General features: G+C 43.2%; 3 protein-coding genes across 3 annotated transcripts; 1 reads left to right on the top strand and 2 right to left on the bottom strand.

The window, feature by feature from the left end:
• Positions 1-2829: 2829 nt before the first annotated feature.
• Positions 2830-3731, top strand: LOC145697121 (myosin light polypeptide 6-like). The gene is made up of 4 exons (XM_081774270.1): positions 2830-2977; positions 3147-3263; positions 3305-3500; positions 3541-3731. The coding sequence occupies exons 1-4, from the start codon at positions 2947-2949 to the stop codon at positions 3707-3709; spliced, it is 513 nt and encodes a 170-aa protein (XP_081630396.1). The 5' UTR covers positions 2830-2946; the 3' UTR covers positions 3710-3731.
• Positions 3732-3852: 121 nt separating this feature from the next.
• Positions 3853-5630, bottom strand: LOC145697115 (uncharacterized). The gene is made up of 9 exons (XM_081774265.1): positions 5435-5630; positions 5193-5394; positions 5052-5152; positions 4697-5011; positions 4569-4657; positions 4450-4526; positions 4342-4408; positions 4092-4297; positions 3853-4046 (listed from the first exon to the last, which is right to left on the bottom strand). Exons 1-9 carry the CDS (start codon positions 5568-5570, stop codon positions 3962-3964), a joined length of 1278 nt encoding a protein of 425 aa, XP_081630391.1. The 5' UTR covers positions 5571-5630; the 3' UTR covers positions 3853-3961.
• Positions 5631-5637: 7 nt separating this feature from the next.
• On the bottom strand, positions 5638-12149 carry LOC145697893 (uncharacterized). Its single transcript, XM_081775101.1, has 6 exons — positions 11929-12149; positions 11228-11876; positions 10215-11026; positions 6816-10090; positions 5864-6678; positions 5638-5825 (listed from the first exon to the last, which is right to left on the bottom strand). The coding sequence occupies exons 1-6, from the start codon at positions 12022-12024 to the stop codon at positions 5638-5640; spliced, it is 5835 nt and encodes a 1944-aa protein (XP_081631227.1). The 5' UTR covers positions 12025-12149.
• Between the last annotated feature and the right edge of the window lie 173 nt (positions 12150-12322).

Genomic DNA, 12322 nt, shown 5'->3' with positions numbered 1-12322 from the left:
GGCTGCTTTCTTGTGACGTTGTATAGGCATTCTTAATTTCTTGATAATGCCCTTGATTTCTCAAAAGTATCCGTCGACCTCCTTCTTCATCACTTCGTCCAAGAGCAATTTGCTATTCTTGTCTAAAATTAATTTCAAAAAAAAAACAGAAGTCAAAACTTACCGCAACGGAAGAGCTTCCTCAAAAACTCAAAATTCGCAAATGAAGAAATCCCGCTTTTCATGCCGTTTATATACGCCGAGCTGAGAAGCGCAAGGAATTTTTCTTTCTAGATCTTCGCTTCTTCTCACTGCCGCGGCATTTCTCCAAAAAGATCGCCTTTTTTCTCTAGAGACGCTCGAGCTTCTCACCTTGGCGCGGTCTAGAAAGAAAAATCCCTTGCGCTTCTCACCAACGCGTATAAAAGCGGAGGAAGAAGCGGGAAGTCTTCAATCTGAAGATTTCTTCTTCGGGAGCAGGAATACCTGAGAAAAACGCCTAAAATTGGCGCACAGCGAATTTACACCACAGTGACATTTTAGCGGACAGGAACAGTCCCGTGAAGTAAGCCCTTTTCAGGGCTACAGATTGAAAGAAGAATTTTTTAGCTAGAATTTCTTTTGTTACTCTAACTTTTCTGCAAGTCGAGAAGCCGCTTGCGGTTTCGAATTATAAAAGACGAAAAAGCCGCGCTTTATTCTTTCCAACTCGAATTCGCGAGCGGCTTCTGGATTTTCAGAAAAGTCAATTTTGTAACTAAAGAAATTCTAGCTAGAAAAAGTGACGAAGAAATAAAAGTGATTTGATTTCCAAGATCATCGATTCTAGCTTCCCTGCCTCGTCGGAAACGGAGAAAAAGAGCAAAGCCGCTTGTCTCGAAGTTCCGCCATAATTGCCTGAGTCGAAAATTGGCTCAATTACTTTTCGAGCTTCAATTAAATCCACCTCCTCCAGAGCACCAGTCCGTCCAGCGACGATGAATGGTGCCGGTGCGTGTTCTGTCTCTCCAAATTTCAAAGATAATTGCCCGCAATTATGCGCCACTTCGTTCTGGAGTAAAAAAGGATGAATAATGAGAGTCTTCCTTCCAAGTTTTCTTTTCAAGAACAGATTTTCAAAAATCATAAAAGAAAAAAAAAATTGACTAAGTATAGATATTTTATTTATTCAGATTCGCCTCAGTACCACGGTGGTGGATAGCGCATGATTTGTCACGTCTAATTACTACTGTCTTTGAATTTGTTATTGAAATATTCTGAAGTTTTGAAGCCCTAAGAAGGGCACGTATGCCGAAAAATATGATCGAAGAATCAAAGAATCTTTCAAATCTTGAAGCGACTCTCATCTTTGACTAATTCTTGGTGTTATTTCGATTCCTTCGTTTTTGAGCCGAAAGTCGTGAGCTCGGTTTCGAGTAAATGGAAATTCTAGCCGCGCGCAGCACGGCTTTTCCTCCTCAGTTACTCGAAGCCGCTCGAGGCTTCTCGAATTTCGGCTAAAAACGAAGGAATCGAAGTAACACCAAAGAGTAGTCTGAAACTCTATTGTAGCTAGAATCGGGATTTCTTTTTTCTAAAAAAGCATTTCCTGTTGGAAATTTCATCATTCAGAGAAAAAAAGAAAATGAGAGGAAACAATCGATTTTATCATTTAGCGCTCAAGCCGAAGCGGCGAACACTTACTTAGGGTGACATTTATCACACTTTCCCAATTTTAATTCTAGAGGAGGCGATAAATGTCAATCACAAGTTGAAGCTTTTTGGAAACAAAAGAACTTCTCGCTCAGTCGCCTTACTCGCCAATTCAGCCCGCGAAACTGGGCAGCGCTTTCTTTTACAAAACGCTGGGGATGAAAATTACGGAGAGACTTTGGTTTCTGATCGGGCTGGCGAATGGAGGAATCATGTTTTGGATCATTTATGCGACGTTGACTGGCACTGGGCTCCGCATGTTCGGAATTTGATAAAACAAACATTTTTTGTACAGTCATTTCTGTATTTAAAATACATTATTTTGCTCAGTCTCTGTCAACAGGATGCTTCATCAGTTGAAGACCAAGGGTTTGTTTTTCGCTCTCAAATCTTAAATTATTTCTAAGTCGAAAATCTTCAAGCTAAAATATTTTTTACCTAGAGTCACTTCTGATAAGTTTCGAGACAAAAATATAAATCACTAGAATCGGCAAGATCTTCGTTTCACCGGAGTCGCCTTTCAGCTGAAAATATTTATTTGGGCTTCCCTCTTATTTTTGAATTTCATTACCTTTGAAAGACAGAATCCAAAAAGAAACAAATATGAAAGAAAAAACAGGCATTTCGCGTTTCTCAAACAAATAGGACTGAATTGAAATCGCTCTTTTTCAAACTGAAATCCTCTCATTTTTCGAATCGAGAGATCTGAGTCCCCAGTGGCATGAGTCGAGATTAATGGGAAAGAAAGTTCTGACAACTGGCATTTTCGACTTGAACAACTCTTAATTAAACTCACAACAACTCTTGCTTCCTAAGCTAATAAATGTTTGATCAGTTCTTGGAGCATTTCGTAAGATCCCCCTTGGCCGAAGGAGGTGACATTTGAATTGACGATTGACCCTGAAAGTACTCGTGTTGAATCCTGGGGATGACTCGCGAGGCAGAATTTACGACCTGCTAATTTTCACGCGTGGCGTTTTTTTTCTGCAAGTTTTATTGTCGAAAATTACTGTACTTCCTTCGCAGCTTGTTTCTTCCGGAAAAGTCAATGGCAAAAGAAGTCTTTTTTGTTCGAACTTTCAAGGTGTCGATTTTCGTCATTGAAATCAAGGAAGAAACCAGCTCAAAAAGATGAGAAAAAGAGCTCGTTAAAGGCGCAAATTCAAGGATGAGGAGTGCGAGCTCCATCTTTTTCTTGAAGAGATAGGATGGCAGGGGGTCACCGGCGCTACGAGCTTGGCTTCTAATCAGTAGTTAACTCGACCGCCACACGAGATGTCTGAATTCACCGAGGACCAGATTGCTGGTAAGTTGAAGAAAAGAGATAAAATTTTTGGTTCTGACGGAATTTTGAACCTTTTTTGAGCGAAATCTATATTTTCAATCTTCTTTTATCATTGCTATTTGGTTCAAGGGGCCTGTTTGCCTATTTGTAAAGCGTAAAATTAAGGGTATCCCTTTGATAAGATTTTTAGCTTTCAGAGACGCTTTCGAGCTCTTTGACCGAACTGGCGCTGGAACCATCGCCTACAAAGAGTGCTCCTCTCTCGCCCGATGCTTTGGCTACTCTCCCACTGATGCTTTCGTCAAGAGTACGTTCCCTTTCCCTTATCCCATCTTCATTTCCTTTCAGACCTCCTCAGTGGCGGTGATGGAATCACTGAGCTCGAGAATGAGCTCTCCAACAAGGACATGGAAGAAAAGATGATCACCCTGGACGAGTTCCTCCCCCACCTCTGGAACATCTCCCAGGCTCCCGATCCAGGAAACTACGAAGACTTCTACGAGGGACTCAAGGTCTTCGACAAGAACGGTCAGGGTCTTGTCAGGTACGCTCTCTCCCCCAAACTATTCTCTAAAAGAAGCTAGCTCTGCTGAACTCCGACACGTCCTCACCTCCCTTGGTGAGAAGATGACCGCCCAGGAAGTCGAGAAGCTCTGCGAAGGTCTCGAAAACAACGACGGTGAAGTCAACTACGACATCTTCATCAAGACCCTTATGTCCGACAAGGAAGGCATCTGGACCCCAGAGGAATGAGTAATCGACAATTTTGTACTGTACTGACTTTTAACTCTCTTTTGTGACTATTCAAAGTTTTGGGGAAATTTTGAATAAAAAAACAGACTCCGTGTATTACACGGCGTGTAAGTCAAAATTCGAATTTTGAATCAATTATTTTTTATTGCGATTTTGTACAGTATTTACAGAATTTATGCTGAAGCAGTTTCGGTCAATTCGTGAGGTAATCGTACAGAATTATAAAGAGAAAGACTTGAAGACTTGGATTTTCTAGAGGTCAAAGGTCATGCTCGCCACGGACTCGTCTTGGCTCACTCGCTGGGCGACTCGATCTTGTTCTCGTTGTAAAATCGCTCTAGAATTCGAAGTTTGCTTTTGAGGCTAAAAGAACAGCGAGTACCTCATCGTTTGGCGGATAAAATCACGGACTTTTTCTTCAGAAGATTTGTATTTTTCGACGAGTCTGTCGATGAAATCCTGTCGCTTTTTGAGCTGATCTGTCAGGCGGACGCTTTGATCTGAGAGACCCTTGAGTTCGGAAGTGACGTCTTTATGCTCGTCTGATTCGTCGGCAAGCTTTTCTAGGGCGGATTGAAGAAGGCGGATCTAAAGCGCATTCATTGAAATTCGAGAAAGGGAAGGATGCTTACAGTTTCTTTGGATTCTTTCAGAACATCGATGCTTTCTTTCTTCTTCTTTCCAGCACTAGAACTGGACCTAGAAGAAGATCAGGTTACCAGATCTTTTGAAAAGCTTACTCGAGGGAAGATGGACCGGAAACTTCTTCTCTGACGATTTCTGGCTCGCTGAAAATGTACCGCAATTCATTCACCATCTAAACAAAGCTCTAAAATCACGAGCAAAAGACTTTCCTGACCTCAAGCTTGAGTTTTTCTTCAGCAGTCCAGTTATCTTTTACCTCCAGATTTTCGATTTTCTCGACAAGGGAGTCTCCAAGACTCATATCTAGAACAATCAGAAATCCATCCGAAGCACTCATTTTACCTTGAATTTCAGAATCAGGAGATCTTCTTCCTGAGCTCTTCAATTTTCCCTCCAAAACTTTGATCTTGCTCTTCAGCTCTCCGATTTCCTCCTCATACAACTCGCATTCCGCGCGGCTTTGATCCAAATGGCTTTGAAGATCATCCGCTTTTGAGCTCATCGATGCTTGTTCAAGCATTTCTTCCTGCTTCTCGATCTTGTCCAGGGCGGAGGTGTATTCGGTCATGAGTTTGTCATAATCATCGACGTTCGGTTTCGCCGTTGTTTCTCGCAGGGCTTCGAGCTCTTTTTGCTGCCAGATGAGCTTGTTTCGAGCTGAATAACTGTAACGAAAGGTGCTTCAAATCGACGTTACCTTGTTTGAGATCACGCTCAGTTTCTTCATGCTCTCGTTTAAGCTGATCCAGTTCGTAGGAAAGTCGATTGTTTTCGTCGTCAATGACTCGCATTTCATCCCTTTTCCAATATATTGTTTTGTATCAAAAGATTATCATACCTGTTACGAATGAGCTGATCAGTCATGCTCTCGTTTATCCTGTCGAGAGATCTGTTCGACGAACTGATTGACATATTCATCAAGTCAGATTGGTCACGTGAGGCCCTGTTCAAGTGCCCTTCAAGAATATCCGTCTGTTCAAGCGCACGCGAGTTCTTGTTTTCCAGCTTTGAATTTCGATCGTCAAGTTCTCTCAGTTGCGCTAAAAAATCAATTTCTTCTTTTCCTACAAAAAATATTACCTTGGAGCTGTCGCATATCGCACTTCATCTTTTTAATATTCCAAAGAGCGTCGTCATCGATTGGATCTCGTCGTTGAACAGCTAGTTTTTCTTCATCAACAAAAATTTCATCGTTGTTTTTCAGCTCCCGAGCCATGATGCCGTCGAAAGTTCGTTCTGGTGCTGGAATTCTAATGAGAAGTGGGTCGGACAGACGTCTTTTTTCAGTTTTTCAAGAGCTCTTTTTCTCTGACTCGAATGAAATTCGCTTGACAGAAACTGTTCCTGTTCGAATTTTGAGCGTTTTGAAGAAGCTGCTGGTCGTAGGGCTCCTGGAGCAGCTCCAGTTCATTTCGGCAACGCGCGAGCTTTTGTTTCAACTCGTCGTTTTTGGCCAGGAGTTGGTCGTACACTGAAATTCGATAGCTTTGATTTTTTCACAAAACTCACGTGTTGTTAATTCTTCAAGTTCTTGACCAAGCTCGTGTTTTTCTTCCACCGCTTTTTTGAACTTCTTTTTGTGCTTTTCCGCGTCGTATGCTTCGATCTTTAGCTCCTTGTTTTCATCCTTTAGTTCTTCGATTTCTTTCTCGAGCTCGTCGATTTCCTCGGCTTTTTCTTTCAGATTTCTTTTCAGATCTTCGAGGGCCTTTTCTTGCTCTTCGGGGCTCTTTTTCGCGAGTTCGGAGACGTTTGGCTTGAGCGCTTGAAGTTGAACTTCGTTTTCCATTGTTTGGAGCTCCAACTCGTCGAGTTTTTTGGACGGGATTGGTGTCGACTGCCTCGAGGACGATTTCGAGTCGCTCTTTTCCAGCTCTTCGAGTTTTGAAGAAATCAAGGAAGAGTTCAGCCTGTCGACTTCTGCCAGCGCCCCTTCTTTCAGCTGCTTGGCTAGTTCTGCTTCTTCCTTTGCTTTGGCAAGCTCGTCTTCTGCCTCTGATCTTCGTTTCTTTTCTCGCTCGAGTTCGCTCAAAGCTCCTTCTTTCAACATCTGCTGAGCTTCTGGCTTTTGGAGATCGCTGATTGTTTGGTTGAGTTTTTCAACGATGCGCTCTAGGTCCTTGTTTTTCTCCTCTTCGTCCTTGAGCTTTTTCTGGGTGTTAGTTAGCTCGTGGAGGACGCCTTCCTTGAGGTTCTTTTGGGTATCGGCTTCGAGAAGGTCTGGGACGGAGTCGACTCGTTTGGCCGGGCGGAGGTCGACTTCATCGTCGGAATCGCGGCCTTTGTACATGGCGACCAAGGCAGCAAGGCGCTTGACTTCAGCTCTGAAGAAAATTATGGTAGAAACTAAGGTTCGGTTATGGAAGAAAATTAAGGTTCGGTTTATTCTATCAATAAAATTAGATTGAAATAATATCTATTCTTCTTTCAAAAAGAATATTTATGGTTTTTTCAATATTACCTAAGTTTCTCATTTTCTTCCGCTAGGTCACCAGAACTCGAGCCAGAATCACTCTTCTCCGCAGTAATAAACTTCATCTGAGTCTGGGTCAAATCCAGCTGCGCTCTCAAATCAGCCATTTCTTCTTGTAACCTTTCATTTTCATCCTGAAGTTCTTTCAGAAGATTTGAGTTATCAACTGACGGCTCAGCAGAAACTGCTTGTTCAATTGAGCTTTCAATGTCAGAATGCGTTTGTAAAAAGGGATTAGACGATTGAACTTGCTGCTCCTGCGCGACAATCGGGGCAAGGGTAATCGAACCAGGGCGGGATTGAACGTCTTCGTGGAGATTTTCGTTCTCTTCGGTGAGTTTTTCGATCTCTTCCTTGTTTTTCTGTCGGATTTCTTCGAGCTTGTGATTTTGCGCCTTGAGCTCGTCATTTTCATCCTCCAAATCGGCTATCTGGTCTTTTAGGTTTTCAAGATCAGGGTTGTTGATTTCTTTGGACTTTTTGATGACGAGAATCTTTTTGATATCATCAATGATTTCTTCCGGTTGAGATTCGTCGTTCATATCCGGGAAGATGTCCGACTCTTCCTCTTCAGAAGAATCCTCTGGCTCCTCCGATTCTGCGGCTTTTTTCAATGCTTTGAGCGCGGCTAAAGTCTTGGCTCGCTCGAATTTCTCATTCTTCACTTGCTCCTCGATTTGGGAAAGTTCTGCGTCTTTTTCTCTCAATTCAGCTTCGAGTTCTTGATAGGCTTCGTTGAGCTGAGCTTTTTCCTCTTGTTCGTTTTCAATCAACTTTTTCAATGCAAGAGCTTCAAGGTATTTTTCTTCAAGGTCTTTTTCCAGAGCTTCTTTTTCGCCCTTCAGTTCCTCAACTTCCTTTTTAAGGTCTTCAATGTCGTCAGATCTGTCCTTGAGAGCCTTCAAAGCGACGAGTTCCTTGAGTCGATTTTCATTCTCTTCCTTGATTTCATCATTTTCCGCTTGCGAGTTTTTCAGCTTGTTCTTCAGATCGCTAAGGTCATCTTCGACCGCTTGGAGGTCCTCATTTTTGAGTTCAAGGTCCTCCTCGAGTCCGGCTTTATCTTGGAGCAGTTTTTCCAGCTGACCTGTGAGCTCGTTTATTTTCTGTTGCTGGAAATCGAGGTCTTCTTCCAAATGAGCTTTTTCATCTTGGTACTCTTTTTTGAGAGTTTCAACGTCGCCGACAGAATCGCGCTCTGAAATAAGACGCTCGTTTTCAATCTGCAGTCGTCGGATGATTATCATTTGTGGTTCAGCGGGGATGTTTTCCGTCGAGCTTCCGAGGGGAATGTCCTCGAGGGTTTGCGTCTTGTCGAAGATGCCGGAATCCAAGGTCTTGGTCGAGCCCGTGAGGGGTTTCTTCGCAAGATCTTCTGCAGAGCTGTCAGCGTCCTGGGCATTTCGGAGCTCTTCGAGTTCTGATTTCAGCTCATCTCGCTCTTCCTTGAGCGCGGAGAGGTTCGATTCAAGGCCTTCATTGGCGGTTTTCGCCTCTTCAAGTTCTTTTTCGAGTTCGGAAACTTTGTCCGCAGCTTTTTTCAGGACGAGAAGATCTTTCAACTGTCGATTGTTTTCTGCAATCGTTCGTTCATAGGTTTGGATTTGCTCATCTTTCGCGAGAATTTCTTTCTCTTTCTTGTCAATTTCATCTTCGAGGACTTTTGAAAACTCGAGATCTTTTTCCAAGCCCTTGATCTTCGCTTCCTGCTGGTCTCGTTGATCTTCCAGCGCCGCGATTTCGTCCTCGAGCTCTTTGATTCTGTTTGGATCGGCTGAATTGAGAGCGTTTTGCTCTTCAAGAGCAAGAGCTTGTTTGAGCGACTCGATCTCGTCATTTCGATCTTTCAGTTCTTTCGCGATCAGGAGTTTTGCTGCTTTGGCTTCTTCATTTTCAGCCGCTTGTTTTTCTAGCTCCTCGTTTTTGTCCTTGAGCTCGTTGAGTTCGTCGGTCAGTTTTTCAATCTCTTCTTTTCGCTCGGCCAATTCCTTGGCGATGAGAACCTTCTTGGCTCGATCATCTTCAGCGTCTTGCTTTTCTGATTCGAGCTTGGCGTTTTCGTTTTCTAGAGATTTATTCGCAGCTTCGAGCTTTTCAATTTCTTCCTTTCGATCAGCAAGTTCCTTGGCGATGAGAATTTTCTTGGCCCGACCGTCCTCTGTTTCTTGATTTTCCGCAAGCTCAGCATTTTCTGCTTTGAGGGATTCTAGCTCTTGATTGAGTTTTTCAATATCTTCTTTTCGGTCAGCAAGTTCTTTTGCGACAAGCAATTTTTTAGCTCGATCTTCTTCGGATTCTTGATTTTCGGCGAGCTGGGCATTTTCTGCCTTGAGGTTTTCAATCTCTTCTTTGAGGAAATCAATTTCGTCCTGTCGATCTTTCAATTCTTTCGCGACAATCAGCGCTTTTGCTCTATCGCCATCAGCAGTTTCTTGCTCTTCCGCGAGCTCGGATTCTAGCTCTGCCACTTTTTGCTTCAAATTGACGACTTCTGTGGATTTTGAGTTGAGTTCTTCTTCCAAATCTTGAATCGCTTCGTCTTGGTCTTTGATTTGTTTTTCTAGAGCGGCGAGATTCGCCTTGGTCTTTTCAAGCTCGTCTTCCAAGTTTTCTTTGTCAGTTTGAGCTTCTTCCAAAAGCTTGATCTTGGCAAGCGTTTTTAGCTTTTCTTCCCGGGATTTTTCGCTCTCTCCGTTGAGATCTTCGATTTGGTCTTCCAGAGATTTGATGGTTTCTTCGAGTTCTTCAATGATTTTGACCTTTTCTTCCTTTTCAGCCTCGAGCGCCTGGATTTTCTCCTCGTTTTCTTTGTCTTCCTGGAAAGACGCGTTTTTCAAGTCTTCAACAGAGGACTTGACTGAGTCGAGCGTTTGATTCAGCAGTTTGTTTTGGTGCTTTGCATCTGCAAGCGCTCTTTCGTCCAGCTCGCTCATTTCACTCGCCGCATCAAGTTGTTCTGCGTACGTGTCGATTTGCTCCTGCAGCTCCTTTTTCTCCTCTTCCAAGTCCTTGATCTTTTTCAGCGCCGCGAGCTTGGCGAGTTTGTGATCATTCGACTCATCCGCTGCTTGCTGGAGCTCGTTCATTAGGTCCTTGTGCGCGGTGGTTAGCTCGGCCAGTTCTTCCTTGGCATCTTTTCGCTCGAGGAAGAGCTTTTCGACGTCGTTTTCGAGGGAGGCTTTTTCTTCCTTGATTTCTGCGAGTTCGGAGTTCAGTTTTTCGATTTCCTTTTCTTTGTCGGCGAGGTTTTTCAAGGCCAAGATCTAGAAGAAAAAATAAAAACCATAATAGATGGAAGATTGTTTCAAGTTAGAAATTTTATTTCTTAAAAACAATGAATCCCTATTAATAAGCATTCAACGCGCGTTTATAGTCGGGTGCCCTTACCTTAGCAGCTTTATGATCATCTTCTTCATCCAAATCATCCTTGAGCTCCTTATTTGCTTCAATAAGCGCTTCATTTAGCTTCTCCAGCTCTTCGATTTGATCATCCTTATCTTTAAGCGCTTCATTCAGCTCATTTTCCAGCTCATCCTCTCGATCCTTCAATTTCTTGAGCAACACTGCTTTGTTCCTCCTTTCCGTTTCCAGGTCGTCATTGAAACCAGCGACTTCGTTCTGAAGCTCTCGGATTTCATCGTCTTTCTTTTGAACATCTTTTTCTAGCTGCTTGATGATTTCATTTTTCTCGCCCTTTTCTTTTTCGAAATCATCTTGAAGGCCCTTCAGATTCGAGTTGAAATCGTCTTGGATTTTGTCCACTTCTTCAGTTTTTTCCTTCAATTGGGAGAGAAGGAAAGCGTTTTTGCGCCTCTCTTCTTTGTCATCATCCTCTAGTTGTTTTCGTAAAGCCTCGTTTTCAGCAGTTAATCGTTCAATCTCCCTCTTGAGCGCTTCTTCCTGCAACTGCGCCTCGCCAATTTCAAAGAACTTGTCTTCCAGGACCTTTTTCTCTGCCTCCGTTTTCGCGAGATTTTCTTTCAGTTCGTCGATTTCGTTTTCTCTTTCCTTCATATTTTTGAGAATGGCAGCATTCTTGACCTTTTCACGATCCAGCTGTGTGCCTTCATCTTCACTCGCTTCCGGCGGCGGTGGTCCGGCTGATTGGACGAGGTTTTCTTGCACCGGCAGAGCTTGAACAGCTGGAGGAGCTTCAACATTTTCGATAAAAACTGGTGGGGCATCAACATCACTTGAAACTGGGCTCGGCAACCTGAGTCAAAAAGAGCCCAAATGAAAAGCCGCGAAGCGGCTTCGCCAAGATAAGAATTTGAATGTAATTTTTAAGATTTTAAAAGCCGCTTCGCGGCTCTTTTGAAAGAAAAGCCGCTACGCGGCTTTCATTAAAGATTTTTCAGAAGCCTGACTCTGGTTTTCTGCACAGGTTGCGGAGCCCAGACTTGAAGAACTTGAATTCGACGATGATTCTTTTCTTTCTTTCTTCAGCCTTGCATTTTCCGCAATCAATCGCTCATTCTCCTCCTTTAGCTTAGTCATCTGCTCGGAGTCCGAATCCGGATCACGTGAAAGATCGTCGGTCGATTTCATCGAGGCAGTGCTCAGCGGTCGTTTTTCAACGCTCGTCTTTTTCTTGCTCGGTACGCGTTTGATCTTCACCTTAGATGGCTTAGTGTCTTCATCGCTAGAACTCGTTCGTTCCTCCTTTTTGAGTTTTTGGGCGAGCGCCGCGGTCTTTAGCATTTCATTTTCGCGCTTCAAATCTTCTGCTTTTTGCTTTAACTCGGCGATTTTCCTCGAATCGAACAAGGTGTTCACCTGCTTGTTGACCATCTTTTCGTTCTTCACTTTTTCCGTCTGGATGGTTTTTGAACTCGTGACTTTGGGCTTGGTCTTGGTCGATTGATCCTTCGTCTTGATTTTCTCGGGATTGGTGCCGGAGGATTTGGTCTTGGTTTTCTTCGATTTGTCCTTGATGACCTTGGCTTTGGCGAGTTTCTTTGCTTTGTCGGATTTGGAGGACTTGGAAGACTTGGTGTTTTCGGACTCAGAGTCGGAGGATGAGCTGGAAGAGGTTTCAATCGTGTCATACTAGATAAAAGGCATAAATTTAAATTTTGATATCAGATAATGTTTGATCTACCTTCGATTTCGGCCACTCAATCGGATCGCAGGCCATATCCATCATTGTCTTTTGCACAACCGGTGCCGCTGCATTGACATTCTGCTGCTGCTGCATCCTGTTGACAATCACCGCCTTCTGAACCGGGGTAGCTTCAATATCCGAGTGATCCGCGGCCGAGTCGATTCCAGAGTCCAAATTTGATGTTTGCTGAGTCTTGTTCGAGCTTTTATGCAGGTTGCTCTCTGTTCCTCATTATCAACTTCTCGATCGGGCAAATTTTATTTGCAAAAAACACAAGATAATAGGAAAAAGTAAAGAAAGAAAACTCATCAAGCCGTTTTATCGCCACTTTTTGGTCAATATTAGTTTTGAGTAATTTCGCCGAAATTTTTCTCAAAAACTGAAAATTGAA

This window comes from Oikopleura dioica, chromosome 2, assembly GCF_907165135.1.
Source record: "Oikopleura dioica chromosome 2, OKI2018_I68_1.0, whole genome shotgun sequence".
Taxonomy (NCBI): Eukaryota; Metazoa; Chordata; class Appendicularia; order Copelata; family Oikopleuridae; genus Oikopleura; species Oikopleura dioica.
Note: the sequence above shows the minus strand (reverse complement) of the source record. Positions and strands in the feature narration are given on the sequence as shown.